Raw genomic sequence first — 18630 nt, forward strand, 5'->3', positions numbered from 1 at the left:
CTTTCTGCCACAGGGTTGTTAAACATTTCATTTCCTATCTCTGGCACACTCCCTCCAATTCTAACTTTTAGTTTCTCCTACTCATTCCTTAGATTTGAGCTCAAGGGTACTTCCTCAGAAATCTCTTCCCTTACCCCCAGGTTAAGACAAACTCTTGTTACGTGCTCTCCTAGAATGACGGACGTTTCACCTAAACAATGGAACACTGCATTAAGTAGGACAACACAGAGCTATAGTTATTGACCTAGAAAAATTTTTTCTCTCCCATCATCTCTGATGTGTATTTTTCCGTAATCACATGCATTTTGTATGCACAGAAAAAAAGTGAAAATATATATACCAAAATGTTAACGGTAGTTATCTTAGGAGAGTGAGATTAAGGAAGATTAACTTTTAACTTTTATCATCATTTTGTTTTTATAGGAATTTTATAAGTTTTACAAATATAAATATAACTTACAAGAACACATAAATATACTTATTATAAACATAAAAATAAACATAAAAGTATTGTGGACACAGACTGTCTCCTGCCATTTCTGTAAACAAAGGATGTTGTGGCCATCAAGCCATCAGCCACTGCAGCCACCCCACACCTTCTCATACACAGGAAAGCACTAAAATCATGAACTTGAGATGTCTGTTTTTGTGATTAGCAGTAATCTTTTGATGTTCCACTATATATCTTTTTTTGTTTTTCAGAAAAACTCCTTTTTCTCCTGGCTCCTCCCTTACCTCTTTGGGACAGCCCCCTAGAGCAATCCGAGAGGCTGCCATCCCAGGCTATGGGTCTCAGTAAGGCCACCGAAAAAAACCATAATTCTCAACTTTTAGGTTGTGTTTTTTTTTCAGTCAACAGTATAAATATAAACAAATTTTGTAACCTATAGTATCAATTATTCATATAATAAAAATTTAAAATATTTATTAGAATGGAAGAATAAGTTAGGTAACTTGTAAGATTGCTTGTGCATACCTTTAGTTCACCATTTAAAAACTCCTGGATGGACTGGATCAGACTCTCAACAATGGCCTGGCCAAGGGGGCCCTGGTGGGTCACGCATTGGAAGGTGTCTGTGAGGGATTCCTGAGGGAGTCCAGGGATGTCTAAGATGTCCGAGTCTAACACAGGAAGAAAGACACTGGATGACGTCTCTGTACCACAAGGTTTAGTGGGGAGAACAGCTGGACATCAGGATACACAGGTCCTGCTCGCTCCTTTACTATTTGCTCTGTGACCTTGGGCAAGTCCCGTCCCCTCCTGAGGCTCAGTTTTTTTCAATGACAAATTCAGTGTTCTCTAAGGGCCTCCAAAGCTACAAAAACCTTTAAGACTGAGCTGTAGTAGGCTGTTAAAGAGTGTGGACCTTGTATCTTGGTTTGAGACTCATTTGAATCTTGGCTCTGCTGTTTATTAGTTATATGACCTTGATCATAGTTTGTCTCTTGGAACCTTAGATTCCTTATCTATAAAACAGGATTACTGTGAGGATCAAGTGGGATAATACATACAAAAGACTTATCCCAGTACATGGCCCACAGTAAGCACTTAAATGATAAATACTATTATTCAAATTCAACACACTATGACCCTGTGGTGACAAGAGCTGAAAATTTATCAGCCCCTATTGCTGATCTCCTCCCACTGGACCAGGCTGCGGAGTAAGCACCTGAGCTATCTCCGTCCTGACCTGGGGTATACTCTGGTTAAGGGCCCAGGCTCCAGCGTCTGCCTAGCCTCAGATCCTTGTTCTGCCTGTTTGGAGCAGACCTTACTTTCTCTGGGCCTACTTCTACGTTTCCAAAATGGGAATGACGACAGAACCTACCTCATTTGGCTGATACGGCGCCAGCTTCAATGAAGTGTTGGCAAATGTTATTCCTTTGCTTACTGAGTGACAGTGATCATGGTGGCCTCATCTTCCTTTTCACGGAGCTTTACATCCTTGCCTCCTCCGTTTTCTAATTCCAAACCCCTTATTCCTATTGGGCAAGTAGTCTTCCCAGTTCTCCCTAACACAACTGTCGTCTCAGGGTTTCTATCACTCTATTTTTGTACTCTTCTCGGTTTCCTGAATAGTCTCTCCTGGAGATTCTTCCCCTTTCCTGCCACATTCCTGTCATCCACTAGAAGCTGTGTTCTTGTTCACCTCTGAGCTTTGCACAGGCTTCCCTTCTGCCTGCATGTTTCTCCTTCTCCCCTACCCACCCTTACCTCTCTTTGCCTAGCTAACTCCTACTCATCCAACAGGGCTCCGCTCCAGGAGGCCCTTCCTGAATCCCCTCTTTGCCCATTTTGGCTAAGTATCCTCCTAACCCCTAATCACATACATTATACTGAGTTCCAATCACTTGCTTATAAGTACGTTGTATCTGTTCTGCAGCTAGATCGGTGCTTAGAACTCCAATAAATATTTGTTGAATGCACAAGTGAATAAATGTAGTTCCTCAAACATACCAGTCTTTGTGGTCCCATGTACATGCTGTTCCACCTACCTGGAATGTTCTTCCCTCTACTTTTTACCCGAGTTGCTCTTTCAGGTCCTTGAGGCCTCTTTTAGCTTTAAACAGCATCATCTCAGACATGTGTTTTCTGAAAACCCTGGTTTAAAGCAGGTTCCCATCACCCTTATCTTTTGTCTCAGCCCCTGTTCAATTTTTTCATAGTGTTTGCTGCAACCTGTAATTTACTTATTGTCTGTTTACTTTTTTTGGTCCTTTTCAGCACTATAATGTAAATTCTGTGAGGACAAGGACCATGTTGGTCTTGTTCATTGTATGCCCAGCAGCTGGTACTCAGTGTTTTTGTAGAATAAACGAAAGACAGTTATTCTGTAGTACAATCCAGCTTCCACTCACACCTACCTTTCCCTTCTCAGAATCCTTCCAGGACTTAGACTGTGCAAGTCTTCAGTATTATCTGTCTCAGGACCAAGTTTAGTTTCCAAAATGTCTAGGATAATGTGTCTTATCCCCTTTTGCCAATCGTATTCAGAGGTCTTAAAGTCAGGGACCAAATTTGTTGTCAAAGTCTAGTCAAGGGCTAGTCATCCTGTAACTTAATGTGAACAGAGAGTCCCTTTTCCTTGCTCCCTCCTCGCCCTTCTACTCCTTTCCCCTTTTCACCTGTAAGTTCAAGGCTACTTGAGCCTTTTTTAATATCCTCTAAGTTGTTCATCTGCAAATCCACACTTCCTGAATCAGTGTCAGAAGCACAAGGGATCACTATTTCTTCCCGACTACAGATCCTAGGAATGAGAGGGGATGAGAACAATTAGTTTTTCAGGACTGCTTCTGTCTCATCATTCAAGTGAAAGCTTAAATGTCACCTTCTTAGACAGGCATTTATTGATCACCAATCTAGGTTAAGTAGTTTCTCTGCCCCACCCCTCAGTCTCACATTTTTTTTTTTTCAGAGTATTTAACCATTGATAACTTGATACCTACAGTTATCAAGTTCACTTGTGTTTGTTTACTGACTCTTCCATCACTATAAGCTCCGGAAGGGAAGAAACCTTTGTCTACATGGTCACAGTTGTGTCTCCAGTACCTATCATATTGTCAGCCTCCTGGGGACTGAATGGATATGCAAGAGATACTATGCTGCTGTTAAAGAAACAGGTAGAACACCACCTCCACCTCCCCAACCCCCTTTACCCTTTCCTACTTTTTTCTCTTTTCTATAGCACACAACATCTTCAAATATATCATTCACTTCTCTGTGACATTGTTTATCACCTCTTTCCGCCTGCTAAAATGTAAGCTCCATGAGGGCAAGGATCTTTGGCTGCTTTGTTCATGAATGTATTCTAAGAGACTAGGATAGTGCCTGACACATGGTAATACTCAATAAAAACTGATAGAGTGAATGACTGAATAGATCTATATTTGCTGAATATTTAGCACATACGAGTGAATGAAAAAGCAAGCTGCCAGCCTGTTTTCCAAAGAGTTTATAGCACTTTGTGTTTCCATCAGCAGTATTTGAGTTTCAGGTGCTCCACATACCTGTGAACATTTGGTATTATCTTTTTTATCTTAACCATGCCAGTCAACGTGTAGCAATATTTCACCGTGGTTTAATTTGCAGTGGTGTTGATCATCTTTTCATGTGCTTATTTGCTATCTGTATATCTCTGATGAAGTGTCTACTCTAATCTTTTGCCCGTGTTTTTCATCGGGTTGCTTGCAAGGTATGCTGGTAAATGTTTAAAGCAGACTTTCTAACTGTAGTTCTTAAGTTCAATATTTTCATTTTCACTAATGAGTAAGTGTATTTGAAACTTTAGAAGTGACCTCTTTTCTGAATTGGATAATAGTTTTCAAACATGGGAAGACTATTTCCTCAAGTTTTTGTGCTATTTACAACATAAAATCTATAGGTGTGACATACTTTTAAGTTTAATTTCTATTAACATTTTCTCCAACATTTAAGTTCAGACAATAACAAAGCAGTAAGACAAGCCCTGGTTTGTAGCATTTGTTGATTCTATGGTGTAAATATTCCCATTGCAGCCACAATCAAGCTGCCAATGTTATTCTGGGAAGAGATGTATGGTAGCTCACCATGATACAATGTTTCCACCATTCAGACACAATACATACAAGCTACCACAAAAGCAAAGACCATGTTAAATTAGGAAATGATGAATTTCATTTTCAGTATACTTTATTTCATTGGAAGTCTGTATAATTTAATTTTTCTAAATAGTTGTATTTAACAACCAATTTGCAAAATTCCTGATATGAGACTGACGTGCTGCCCACTGTGTTAAGAAGGCGTTGCAAAATTCCTAATAAATTTAACAACTGACCTTTGCATGCCAGTATGAGGTTTCAGCACATCGTTGGTTGTCTTATTACTGAGTTGGAAGAGTTCGTTATATATTCTAGATCAGTACTGTCCAATAGAACTTTCTGTGATAGTGGAAATGTTCTGATTCTGTGCGGTCCAATATGACCTCCACCAGCCACATGTGGCTATTAAATACTTCAAATGTGGTTAGTACAACCAAGGAACTGACTTTTAAATTTTGATTAATTTAAATTCAAATTTAAACATACACATATAACTAGTATACCATAGCCAACAGCACAGTACCAGACACAGAAAGAACTAACTGTCCTATTTGGGATAATAATATCTGGGACACTAATAATGATCATAAGAGTTACCACATTGTGAATACTTCATATGTTCATAATAGTTAAAAAAGCACAGATTATGGAATCAGACTGCTCAGGTTCAAATCTTTTAGTTTCCTTCTCTCTAAAATGGGAATACTAACATACATACCTCACAGATTAGTGATGAGGAGTAAATGAAATAGCGCACTTGGGGCGCTGAGAACACTGTCGGGCTATTCTGTAAACGCTCAATAATTGCAGTTAGCTATCACTGAGTTCTTAGAAGAATCACTTCCCTTTTTGAGCCTGTTACTTCAAGTATGCAAAATTAGGCTAATATGCTCCTCACACAAATGCTTTGCGAATCCGATAAAACGTCACTCATACGTCAGTTACCAAACAACCTTTAGAGGAAATTGCCATAATTTTCTAATGAAAAGAGAAAAACCAAAACCCCAAACCAAAAACCCTGGAAAGTTGCTCGCCACGGGACCCTTCCCATTTCTTTAAACTCAGCCGGGTTGCAGAGAGACGATTGAGTGACAGTGCAGTGAGCCAATCAGAGGAGGCCCCGTCTCGGGCCCACCCAGAGCCCTCGCCCAACCGCGCGCCGGCAGCTCCCCGAATGGGACCGTTGCGAGGCGGTCTGTTCCAAGTAGACCAGGACGCGGGGGGGAAGAAGCGGGCCTGTACGCGAGGACCGCGGCGCCCTGGGCGCGCGAGGACTGGAATTCCGGCCGCGGCTGCTGGGAGCGGTCCGGCCCAGCTGGACGGCAGGGACTGACCTGTGCCTAGAGCCCATCACAGCACGCGGAGTCTGCTGCGAGTCCTTGGCGTCCCCTCCGGCGCGCTCTTGGAGCCACTTTCCCGAGCGGAAATCCGCCTGCTGCTCGGGCCCTGGTGGGACTTGCTCGGAGGAATGGCGCCGCCGGGTGAGGCGTTGCGCATGGCTCAACCACGGGGTCCCGCGGCCGGCACGCCTCGGCGAGTGGGCCGTCGCTCGCGGGAGGCTAGTGCTGGCCACTCGGGAGCCGGCCAGGCGGGATCCCCTTCCCCTGCGGGGCAGGGGCATGGGCTCGGGCTCTTTTGGGGTCGAGGGTCTGACGGGGGGGGAATCCAGCGGGTGGGATCCAGCGGGTGGGACTGCTGGCGAGCGGAGGAGGGGGTGGGGTGGGGTGGGTGCGGCGCCAAGCTACGGGTCCCCCCGAGGCCCAGCCGAGGGACCGCGGCTACGGATCACCCTAGGTCTGGCTTCACTCATTCATTTGACTCTCGCGGGCTTCCGGGCCAGTCGGCCTAAGTGAGCTTTTGGCCAAATCATCCTTTTTTGCACCTTAGTTTCGTCTTTAGTGAAAGGGCAAGAAAATCACTCACTTCTCTTTGGGAGCTTAGAACATAAGTTCTGAAGTTAGAGTCTCTGGTACAAACTTGCACTCTGCCACGTATTCGTTATGTGACCCTGCGCAAGTTACTTAACTCCCCTGCACCTGTTTCTCATCTGTAAAATAGGTTAGTCACATTATCTGCCTCATAAATAAGTGTGAGTATTGAATGAGATGATCTTCTGCGAGGCATAAAACAGTGCGTGGCACTAAGTAACCACTCAGTGAAGTTAACTATATTGCTAGTTATTGCGTAGGTTCTGTGCACCATGAAATTTCATGTAGTCTGACCACAACTTGGGGAATATGTACTATTGTTAGAATTTCCATTTGACAGATGGGAAAGATGGACTCTCAGAAAAGGGAGGTAACTTGCCCAAGGTAACAGTATCAGTGGGTCACTGCTCCATTATTTGAGAAGTTGAAGATAATAGAGTTTCTGCACTTAGATTCTCATCTAGTTACCTTAGGGCAGGTCACTTTCTGAGCCTCAGTTTCTTGGTCTGTAAACCCTACCTTTTTGGATGTTTTGGGGGTTTAACAACACAATGTATGCAAAGTACTTAGTATAGTATGGGTATACCCAACACATGTTAAATGCTCAATTTTTGGCCCCCAAAGTTTTTATGATTAATATGAGGTGGGAAGATCAGGATTCTGGCACAGATGCTGTGTTAGGTGGACTTACAGTCTAGCTGGGAAAATGCTAATTATAGTCACTCACTAGATCTTAAAGCATTGAGTACATACATACATTTAAGGCACTGGGGATTCAGCATTAGTATCTTGATTCCTCTTTTTACATCTTTCTACCCATTAGCAATTCTGACTTTAACTTTGAATTTTAGCTAGACTCCGACCACTTCTCACCACCTCCGTTGCTGTCACCTTGGCTTAGACCACCAACATCTTTTTTCTTGAATTATGGCAGTGGTCTCCTAACTGGTGTCCCTTTTTCTGTCCTTGCTCCTCTGTCGTCCCAACACAGTATTGTTTATTCTCAATACAAAGTTCCTGTTAAAATGTAAGTCAAATCACTCTTCTGCTCAGAATTTTCCAGTGGCTCCCATCTCACTTGATAAAAGCCAAAGTCCCTCTAAGGCCCTCTGGATTTGGCCTGTGCTGTGTCTGACACCTACCCCTTGCTTACTCCTCTCTAGCCATGTTGTCCTTGCTCATACAAAAAAACACCAGCTACACTCCTAATTCAGGGTCTTTGCAGTTGCTTGTCTTCTTGGGTTAGTTTCCCTCCAAATATCTTCATGACTTGCTCCTTCTTTTCCTTCAGGTTTATACACAATGTCTTTATTTCTTAATCAGGCCTTCACAGGCTACCGTATGTGAAATTGTAGCTCTTTCCATATACCCCTTCTGTGCTTAATTTTTCTCCATAGCACTTTTCACCTTCTAATGTGATAAATCACGTTTCTTAACTGTTTCATGTAATGTCTTTTCTCACTAGAATGTAAGCTCCATGAGTGGGATTTTGTTTTCTGTTGCATTTTTAACACCAAAAATTGTGCTTGATATGTAGTAGGCATTCAATAAATATTTGATGAATGATAATCCACATTATAGATCTCTTTCTAGTTTTTTTTTTTAAAAGAGTGTTTACATTCTTTAGGTTATTAACACACACAGAGTTAAATAGCACCAACATTCATGCCAAAGTAGGCATCCCTTCTGCAACATTCTCCAAAAAAACTGGAGCATGAACTCTATAGCTAGACCAGGGATTGAATCTAAGATTGGCTATGTCCAAGCTGTTCTGGTCTTCAGTTTTCTTATTTGCAAAATGCCTTTCTTAAGGAATTCTAGTTCAAACTAAATTTGACACTATAGGCAAAGGACCATTAATCATTAATGTTAGCCTTGTGATTACTGTTACTTGGAAAGCAGACAGTTCATGAAGTTGCTCATTTGAAAGTGTTTTTTTTTTTTCCAAATGAAAAGTAAGAATGGCCCACTCCTATAATTTCTTTCTGTCCCCTGGAGCATAATAGATGAGGATTAATTTTTCTTTCCATTTATTCAGCAAATATTAATTCAGTACCACTATGTGTCAAGCAATGTGCAAGACTTGGAAATACTGGGATGAATAAAAGCAATAGTCTTTCCTCAGGGAGCTTACAGTTTAGCAGAGGAATCAGACATTACGCTATTAATTATAGTTGTGACAAGTACTGCATGGAGAAGTCCAGGTTGCTGTGAGTGAATATAGGAACGACAACAATAATAAGGTAATAGTAGTAGCAGCTAACGTTTCTATAGCACTTTATGTGCCAGGCACTAAAGTCTTTATTAACTCACGTGATCCTCATAACAACCCTGAGGTAGATACTGTTGTTAACTTGGGGAAACTGAAGCACAGGCTGGTCACATTGGAACTGCCACAGCCACCTCGCTAATAAGTGACAGAGCTAGGATTTAAACCTGGCCCCAGAGGCCACGTCCTTCACTACTTTGTAGTTGCTGGGGACCTTTTCCAAAGGAGGGCTGTTAAGGGGCTTCTTAAGGAAGAGATACTTGAACTGAAATCTGAAAATAAAAATTAAGCAAAGTTGAAGTAGGGGATGGCATTACAGCTGGGTGGGAAAGAACACGTCTCCTTAGAGAAACAAGGAGCCACGGATGGAAGAGTGAGGGAAGAGATCCGTTTGAGAGGTGGGCAAGGTCATGGTGAGGATTCAAGATTGGATCTGTCCTAAGAGGTATAGGAGTTACAGACGTACTTGAAACCGGTATGATGAGTCCTGTGCTTTAGATACATGGAGGCTCCTGGGAGGACCATCCTTCAGAGAGCTGAGGACTGTGCCCACCACTTCCCAAGGCATCTCTCCAGGTTGAACCTCCAGGTTCCCTCACCCTTCCTCACGGTTTGGTTCCCAGACCTTGGTGCACTTCATCATCAGAACTATATACAGAACTTTGGAATGGTGTGGAGTGTATTTATTTAATGGTCATTTCCCCCCAAGGTTCAAGCACTGTCTTCCTGTTGGCCCTGACAATCATAGCCAGCACCCAGGCTCTGACGCCCACTCACTACCTCACCAAGCATGACGTGGAAAGACTGAAAGCCTCACTGGACCGCCCTTTCACAAGCTTGGAAGCGGCTTTCTACTCCATCGTGGGACTCAGCAGCCTTGGTGCCCAGGTGCCAGATGTCAAGGTAAGCCACTTTTGTCTTGGTGGCCTCATCCCTTCACTATGTTCCTTTCTTGTACTTCTTGCTCCTTTGAGGTAACTTTGGCTAATCCAATAAAATAAATACTTATATCGATTGACAGATACTTTTTTTTTTAATGCTTAATGTATGTTAGGTCCACGCCAGGTATTTCAGTAGAGAATAAAGAAGAGCAAGTCATAGATCCTTTAGAAAGTTTTACTGTAGCTTTTACTGAAACTTTTACAGTGAGACTGTGCCCTGTGTATGTGACTAATAAATGATAAAGGAGTTCAGGATGGGGAGCACTCACCTTTATGAAACAGGGACAGTCACAGCATCAGGTAGTTTGATACACTTTTTGGACATTTGATGAGGAAAATGCAACATGACTGAAACCTTTCCTGGATTTAGGAACAGTCTTACATGAATTTACATTTTATTCATCACAGCAGCGTGGGTGGCTAGGGTAAGGAATTAAGGTCAGGTTTCTCATGTAAGTTTTGTGCGTTTTCTTTGGCTGTGTAACCTATTACCATAAAAAGTAGTGATTTGAAACAATGCTCATTTATGAGCAGATAGTTCTGTAGATCAGAAGTCCACGCAGGCTTGGCTGAGCTCTCTGCTTAGTGTCTCATAAGGTGGCAATGAAGGTGTTGGCCAGGCAGGGCTCTTACTGGAGGCTCTGGGGAAGAATCTGCTTCAGGCCCCTTCAGGTTGCTGGCAGAATCCACGTCCTTGTGGTTGTAGGTCTGAGGTCCCCATTTTCTTGCTGGCTGTCAGCCAAGGATTACACTGTGCTCCTCAAGGCCACTGCATTTCTCCTCATCTTGCTCCCTCTGCATTTAAGTCCATAACAGCATGTTGAGTCCTTCTTTCTCTTCAAATCTCTCTGACCTCTTCTGCTACCAGTTGGAGAAGACTTCGATGTTAAAGGACTTACCTGTTTGGGTCAGATCCTCCAGGATAATCTCCAAATGTTAAAGTCAGCTGATTTGGGGCTTTAATTACACCTGCAGAATCCCTTCATAGCAGTTCCTCCATTTGTGTTTATTTTTTATTTTTTCCTTTTTCAGTTTTATTATGTAGAATTATTACAGTTTGACTGCACATACACATTATATTGCATGTAAATACATATATACAGTATACTGCACATTTTTTATTTTAGTTTACGTATTCGTGTTGAAATAAATAATTTATGGATGCAAATCTAAAGATGGCATCTTCAGAATTCTGTCCATCCTTTCTTGTATTAGCATAGAAATGACCTCAAGTCCAAATGGCTTATGATTGGTTTATTTCTTGCTCATACTATATGGTCTTCGTGGGTCAGCTAGGGCTTCTTTCTGTTTCTTTAGTCCAGAGTTTAGCCTGATGGAGCAGTCTGTTTCTAAAGGGGCTTGTGTGAATGAAAGCATGGCTCTTAAAACTTCTGCTCTCTAGAGATGCTCTGTAGAGATGAAAGCTCACTTCTTTTATCTTTCTCATTGCTTTGCCTGGGTTCAACAGATGAGGGAAGTGTAATCCTTCTTTAGAGGACTGCACATTTTAGTGAATTGTAACTTGTCCAGTTAGTCACCTGAGTCCCTTTGCTTTGGAGCTTTCCTGGGACCCTCCCTGGCTCTGGTCTCAGAGCTTCTGCCCTTTGCTTTCTTCAAGACTAATGGTTCCTCTTCTGAGGAGAGCGATGAGCACCTGACTAAAAGCATTGACAGTTTAGCCCACTTTCGCATGAACTCCTCATTCATTGAGGTTGTTTACTGCCCTGGGCTGGGCCCCCAGGCGTGCAGTGCTGTACCAGCCAGTCATCACTGCCTTCATAGAGCTCACAATCTAGTGGGAGTTAAAGGAACAGCAACTTTTTTTGTTTCAAACTTTCATTATGGAAGTCTGCAAACATTCACAAAAGTGGTAAACATGCATTGAGCCCTCTTTGTACCATTTGCCAGCTTGAACAAGTGTTCACATTTTGCCATTTTTCTTACATTTACTCATCTCTGCTTATTTATTTTATTTTTTTGCTGGAGTGTTTTAAAGCAAATACCAGACAAATCATTTGACTTGTATTTATACTTTTTTTTTAAAAACATAATGACAATTCTTTTGTTTTACTTAGGAAGATTAACAGTAATTCTTCAATGTCATTTAATTCCCATTCTATATTTAGTTATCTTGAGTTAGCAAAAAATGTTTTGTTTGTTAGTTGGTTTGAATCAAGGTCTAAACAAGAGTTTCTGATGTCCTGGGCTTATCTTTTATATTTCCTGGCCGAGACTAGAATCAGTAATTGCTGTTATGTATTGAATGCCTCATACGTGCCACGTATACTGTATGTGTTATCTTGAGTTGTCTTAATTCTATATGGTCAGGATTACTGTCATGTAATAGAGGAGGAAATGGAAGCTCAGAGAAGTTAAGAAACTTGCCCAGTATCTGCCAGTCAGATACTGTGGCCTCCATGGTTTAATCCAGCTTGAAGCCTGTTTTTGTAAATAAAGTTTTACTGGAACACAGTCACACCCATCATTTACTTACTGCCCATGGCTGCCTGTACACTTTTAACAGTAGAGTTGAGTAGTTTCTAAAGAGACTTGTCTGGTTCAAAAAGCCTAAAATATTTCCTCTCTGGCTCTTTGCAGAGGGTTTGCGTATCCTGCTGTAGGAGAGCCGTGCTCACTCACATCTTTCCCTGACAGCTGTCTCTTGTTCCTGCCTGGGGCTTCCTCCCTGTGTGTGACCATGTTGACAAAACAGACTTTCCTCGTGATCACACTGCTGTAAACCCTCTAGGTGAATGTACCTCCTAATAAAATTAGTTTTGCTCAAAAGAAAGAGTACAGGCAGCAGAGTCAACTTGCCGAAGCTTTAAATTCTGGCTCCACCTCTCTGTCCAATGGGAGTTGAGATGCCTTCCTCACTAGATCGTTATAAAGATAAAGTGAAATCACATAATGCCTAGTAAGTGACTGGCCCATGAAAGGTCCCTCGAATGGTAGCTATTATTGTTATTAATACTTTAAAAGTTTTGTTTCTATTTATAATTTATTCAGGCAAGTTCAGACAATGCTGGCACAGGTATATAGATGGCCCACAGTTTCTGTAAAGGGCCTGGGGAAGAGAGAGGACTAATTGTGAGACATAGACTGGAGCAGTCTGGGCCAGCAGAGGTTTTATGTCCTAAGGTGTAGGAGATAAAATTGGAATAGTAGGTTAATGTTAAATTTTGGTGGATTTGAATGCAAAATGAGCTATTTCTGCTGGTCAATTTCTGTGGAACCATGGGATTCAGCAAGGGGCATCTTGGAGGAGTGAGGCACTGTCACTCTAACTGAAATGATGCCTTTTTGTCAACTGTCTCATGAACTAGGGTTGCACATGGATTTAGGTTGAACTCATGCCCCTACAAGTCTTCTCTGCTGATGTCATGAGTTTGAGGGGACATTGGTCAGGACTGAAGATGTAGACTGAAGCCATCCAGACAGCGGCAGTGCAGTGTGATTTGGGGGCAATTGCATGATTAGGCCAGCCGTGGCTTTGTTTCTAATACAGACTCTCAAGTCACACTGCTTGGCTTTAAGATCTTGACTTCACAACTGCACCACTGAGTAATCTGTGCAGCTTACTGAACCTTTCAGAATCTTTTTCTTATCTGTAAGATGGAGATAGTAAGAGTACTCAGCTCACAGGTAATGGAAGGAGGGTAGTTAGCATGTGATGGCAGGCAGTACTGTGTAATCAGTACTGTCTCTCAGTGGTAGATGGTAGTAGCAGTAAATATACATTGATTGACGTTTTATTTTTTTCAAACTGTCATCCTCATTGCTTAATGCCTAATAAACAGAGGATGTTCCACAAATATTTATGAAATGAATGCTTGGAAACTTTAGCTTAATAGAAACAGAAGCTCTCTAAATGTGCCTCTTAATCAGAAAATAAGTGGGTAAATCACATACTTCATTCTCCGGATCACTTCTGAACTGTGCTGTGGTGTTGATGTGGTGTGTGCATTGTAAGCAGAGGAAGGAAGGGAGTGTATGGACGTCGCAGAGCGGTTGCATTGCCTTATTAGACGTGCACACTCAGTAAATCCACTGAAAGGAGGTCTCCTGTACTGCCACTTCCGCGTGCTGGGCCGTGTCCCGCTCAGCTGGTGTGGCTTTCTGCCGAGAGTAGCGAGAGCTCGCTCAGGCCTGCTAGAGGCACTGAGTCGGTTGCTCTCAAAGATGGATCCTTAGGGGAGATTTTGGTTACTCTGTCACAAGAGATTTTAATTTTAGCAACAGATCTGAGAGAAATGGGGTTTAATAAGAATGTGAGAGTAGAAAGCAGCTCCGGGAGCAGCAGAGTGTGGAATGAGAGTAGATTTTAGGTGTTATGAAGAGTGAACAGCTTTTGTTTTGAAAGTCAGGTAGTGTGTGTATATATTTTTAAAACTTAAGCACATGAGAATGGCAGTTTTATAGATTTTGCTTAGCTTTTTACAAGAGTTAAGAACAATGGGGGTTATTTTGTATTCATTTTAATAAAAATATTAAGTAGATGGGAGGCATACGATGCAAATATTGTGATAATAGATTAGATTCGAATGTCTGAAATCAGCATACATTAGACAGTGTTCACAGGTTGTCAGTCAACCAAGCACTTTCCTGATCTTTGAAAGGTGATAAGAAAACCTATCTTTTAGGATTGTTGTGAGAATTAAATGAGATAGTATGGATAAAGTGCTTAGCTCAGTGTCTGGCACATCAGGAGTGCATATAATATAGGTAAGTATATATCTGTATCCATTCAATAGGTTCTGAGTACTTGTTGAAGGCCAGGCACTCAGCTAATAGGTGGGAATAGTAGAGAATCAGGCATCCCTTCAGGCAGTAATCATTTTAGGGAGCAACTGCTATGTGTAAGGCATTATGCTAAGTGCAAAGGAGACTACGGAGCTCATCCAGTGAGACAGGCACCAGATGGAGACCAAGTGTGAATACAGACTTGTGTAGTGCATGGAAAGAGCCAGGGGAGTCCAGCAGAGGGCGCTGCTCACTCACCCTGTCCGCTAAGAATACTTAGTCTCAGCCTCAGCCTTACACCGGAGGAGTCGCCACTGTGCTGACCTGCCTGATTCGTTTAGTCATTCATTAGATATTTAGTGAGTTTCTACTGTGCACCAACCATGGTGTGAGGCATGGGGGATTCAATGTTGGACCGCAAAGAGAGCCTCTGCCTCTTGGAATGTATCCTCTAATAGTGGAGACAAGCACTAGTCATGTGATCAAATATATATATGAATATTTGTAACAATGGCAAGTTTTATGAAGGTGAGTTGTATGGTGTTGTAAATAGGGGACTTCTATAGGTGTAAAATAGGGGACTTTGACTTGGTCAGGGGGTACTTTTCTAAAGAAGTTTCTGACCTTAAATCTCACTCTTCATCTGCCTAAATTACAGCTCCTTGAGGGCAGGAACTTTGTCCATTTTATTTGTTGTGTATCTCCAGTACCTAGATAGCACCTGGCACATGCTAGTACTCAGTAGCTGTTTATTAAATGAGGGGAGGTATTGACTGATCTGAATTCTAAAGGGAAAGTAGGAGTTAACCAGGAGACGGGAGGGAAGGGACTGTAGGCAGAGGAAATAGCATGTGCAAAGGACCTGTGCAGGTAGGGAGCAGATTATATTTTAGAGACTGAAAGGAGGCTGTGCATCGAGTGGAGAATGGGAGAGAGAGAAGTAAAGCTAGAGAGGACAGTTGGGGCCAAGCCTCAGTCCCTTGGTGGTCACAGGGGAGATTGTACTTTTTCTCTGAAGAGCAGTTGATTTTTAGCAGCAAGTACCAGGATCCAATTTTCATCTTGGAAAGATTTCTCTCCTGCCTAGTGGAGGAGGGACTTTGACAGGAGAACATGGGGCAGGATTAAATGCTGGAGAGGTACAAAAAATAACACCTGGACTTCTGACTTTTGCCACATGGTTGGATGGTTGGGCCATTCCTTGAGATAGGAACTCAGGAAGAGAATTAGGTTTGTGCAGGAAAGATTGTAAATTCGATCTTAAAGATGTTGAACTTAAAATGCATCGTATAAATGGCCTTTGAGAGAAGTCTGAGCTAGGGGTGCAAATCTGAGAATTATCTGTGAAGAGGTTCTGGATGGAGCCATGGGCATGAATGAGATTGCCTAGGGAGAGAGAGGGGACGGAGGGAAGTGGGCCTAGGAGTTGAAAAACTCCAGTGTTGAATGGTCAGGCAGAAGAGGATGAAATTTGAGTGGCTGAGGAGGAAGAGAGCCAGGGGAGTGCAGGGGAGTCCTGAAAGTGAAGGGAAGCAACTGTCTCAGAACAAGGGAATGATCGGTTCTGTCCAGCGTTGAGGGCACGAGCATTGGAAAATGTCCTTTGGCTTCCATAATTTGAAGGTCACTGGTGGGAAGAGAGGAGGTAGCAGCTGGAGAGGAGAGAAGATCAAGGAGAGTTTATTTTAAAATAAGTCTTGAGTTTTGTTAGTGCATTAGGAGTTAGCACTTGAGAGGGAGAAGTTGAATTGATGAGGTGAATGGGCTTCCAGGTGGAGAGAACAGCCTCTACTAAGTTTGGAGGCTTAAAAGTGCTCATTGTGTTTTGGGGGCAGTGAGTCAGTTGTCCAGCATCTGGAGCAGAGGTGTGAGGGGACATGTGGTAAGAAACGCATGAAAAAAGTGGGCCCAGGTACCAAGGACCTGGTGGGGCAGCCCTCGATGTGGACTGCGTGACATAGTCTGGCAAGGTTACAAAGTGTAGTCTGAGAGGAGACAAGAGTTGGGAGCTGTTGATGGAGAGGAGGGGGCAGATGAGAGAGAGAGATTGACTGTCTTGTCTTGGTTCCTGATTCAGCTCCAGGAGTTGTAGGGAAGAACGAATGGAGAAAAGCACTGATGTTCTTCACTCAGAAGGATGTTTAGATAATTGGGCACAGAAAGTTGGAGGGGAACAGATGGAGCATGGACCTTTAGGGGAGAATTTCAGCCTTCATTTGGATAGATGAATGTGCAGTAAGGGCGGTGGGAGTCAGAGTTACAGGTTCCCTGCGAGCAGCCAGCCAGAGCCTCGGCACCAGGTGGGCTTCCTGAGAGGCCAGAGCGTGTTTCATGATGTCCCTCACTTTGGCTGCTAAAACCAAGCTGTCAACATTTTGAGCTTTGAAGCCACTGACCGCTGGTACTGTTTACCTAGATCTGTGTGTGCAAAGAATTAGGGTAGGCATGATGCTGGTTTTACCCTAGAACAGGTCGTTTTCAGTATTGCCTTGAGAGATGGAAGTTGTCTAGCTCAGGCTCGAGCCAGGCTGCTGGGGTTTGAATTGCAGCTCCTCCATGAAGAGCTGGGAGACCTTGGACAAGTTACTTTGCCTCTCTAATGCCCCAGTTTTCTTGTCTGTAAACTTAAGGTAATAGGAGGACCTAATGCAAAGATCCTCTTATTACATGAGAAATGCATATGGATCATTTGGACAGTTTATGTGCTCAAAATGTAACCGTGACCATAATCGTTTGGGGCTTTGTGTGTTGTTCTGTTGTGAAGGCACCAGATGGCGACAGAGCACACGTCTTACACGTAACCCACATTCTGCTGGAAGGATTCCTGAGTAGATTGTTTCCTTCAGATCCCTGATTTGTGCCTATGAAGTGTTTTGTTTCTTTTCTTTCTCTCTTTGGTTTCTTTCAGACTTCTGGTTGAAACTCATTTATTTTCAGACTCTTAAATTTTATTCATAAAATTAAAAACAAAAGTTTTTTGGTTGAAGTAGCATATGCACACGGTAAATTATCAGGTAATACAGAACAGCTATTAGTGAGAAGCAACAATCCATCCCATGGCCACCTTGTCCTACTGGGAAGTACCACTTTCAACTGTTATTGTTACTGTTTAATTAATTAACTGATTTGTAATTTGTGTAATTTTTTTGAGCTGACTTATTAATTTTGCACATTTAAAGAATTCTTTGGGTTTTAGGGGGGGTAATTAGGTTTATTTATTTTTAACAGAGGTACTGGGGATTGAACCCAGGACCTTGTGCACGCTAAGCACGCGCTCTATCACTGAGCTATACCCTCCCCCCACCATCTAATCTTGAATAGCTGAATTCTGTGTTACCTCAACCAAAGTATTTAGTGATATAACTAGCTACTAAGTGATATTTCTTGATATAGTAAGAATAGCATGGATTTTCTTATGTGCCCACTCTGTGCCAGGCACTGTGATGGTAATTCATCCAAGTCTGTGCTCTCAAGTAACTAGTCCCTGGTGGAGGTAGTTAGTGCAGTGTGGTAAGTGCTTTGAGGGAGCGCTTTTGGGAGGGAGGGCAGCTGGCCTATCCTGGGATGGACGTCAACAAAGATTCTCTGGAGGAAGTGACATCTGAGCAGAGATGAAGATAGGACTTGGTTCAGCAGACAAAAAGGACGAGGGAAAGGTGGTCCTGGAAGGGGGGATGGCAGAGTCAAAAACATAAATGGCAAGAGTGTGGTGTATCTGGAGAGTTGCAGTGGGCTGGAGGGTAAGATTTTGGAATTGGAGGTGGGACTGTGATGATGAAGCTGGCACAGAAGTGAGGGTCAGTCATGGGGGCATTTTTGCCAGATCAGAAACTTTGGATCTTGTTCTGAAAATAAGGAACCACCCAAGGGTGTTAATACCTGAGTAAGATGGTTACATTTGTATTTTATAGAGATTGCTCTTGAAGGAGGACGCAGAATGGATTGCAGGGCTTGAGACCGCTTAGGAGATGAGTATAACAATCTACCTGAGAAACAGCAGGGGCCTGAAATAAGCAAGGGGAGGAGCCAGGGGGCCGGGATTGGGTTTGAGGACCTAAAAGGAGATCAGCTCCATAGGCTTGGAGGATGAGGGAAAGGTCAAAGATGACTGAGGTTTCTTTTCTAGGTAGTTAGGTGCACGGTGATACCCGTACGTGAGCCGGAAAGTCCA

The 18630-nt window shown here is 42.7% G+C and overlaps 2 protein-coding genes across 4 annotated transcripts in view; one reads left to right on the forward strand and one right to left on the reverse strand.

The window, feature by feature from the left end:
- MROH8 (maestro heat like repeat family member 8) overlaps positions 1 to 6469 on the reverse strand; it is a 38107-nt gene extending 31638 nt beyond the window's left edge. The window contains 3 exon segments of the mRNA XM_074347253.1: positions 977 to 1122; positions 3127 to 3248; positions 5913 to 6469. Of these exon segments, the coding sequence (XP_074203354.1) occupies positions 977 to 1122; positions 3127 to 3248; positions 5913 to 6199 (555 nt within the window). The 5' untranslated portion in view covers positions 6200 to 6469.
- Positions 5803 to 18630, forward strand: part of RPN2 (ribophorin II) — a 50698-nt gene continuing 37870 nt past the window's right edge. Inside the window, exons 1-2 of one of the 3 annotated variants that reach the window (XM_045520961.2) lie at positions 5803 to 6059; positions 9485 to 9678. In XM_045520961.2, the coding sequence (XP_045376917.2) occupies positions 6047 to 6059; positions 9485 to 9678 (207 nt within the window). In that variant the 5' untranslated portion in view covers positions 5803 to 6046. The remainder of the gene's footprint in view (positions 6060 to 9484; positions 9679 to 18630) is intronic. The other 2 variants (XM_045520962.2, XM_010960758.3) reach the window with 2 other exon arrangements.

This window comes from Camelus bactrianus, chromosome 19 (genome assembly GCF_048773025.1).
Source record: "Camelus bactrianus isolate YW-2024 breed Bactrian camel chromosome 19, ASM4877302v1, whole genome shotgun sequence".
Taxonomy (NCBI): Eukaryota; Metazoa; Chordata; class Mammalia; order Artiodactyla; family Camelidae; genus Camelus; species Camelus bactrianus.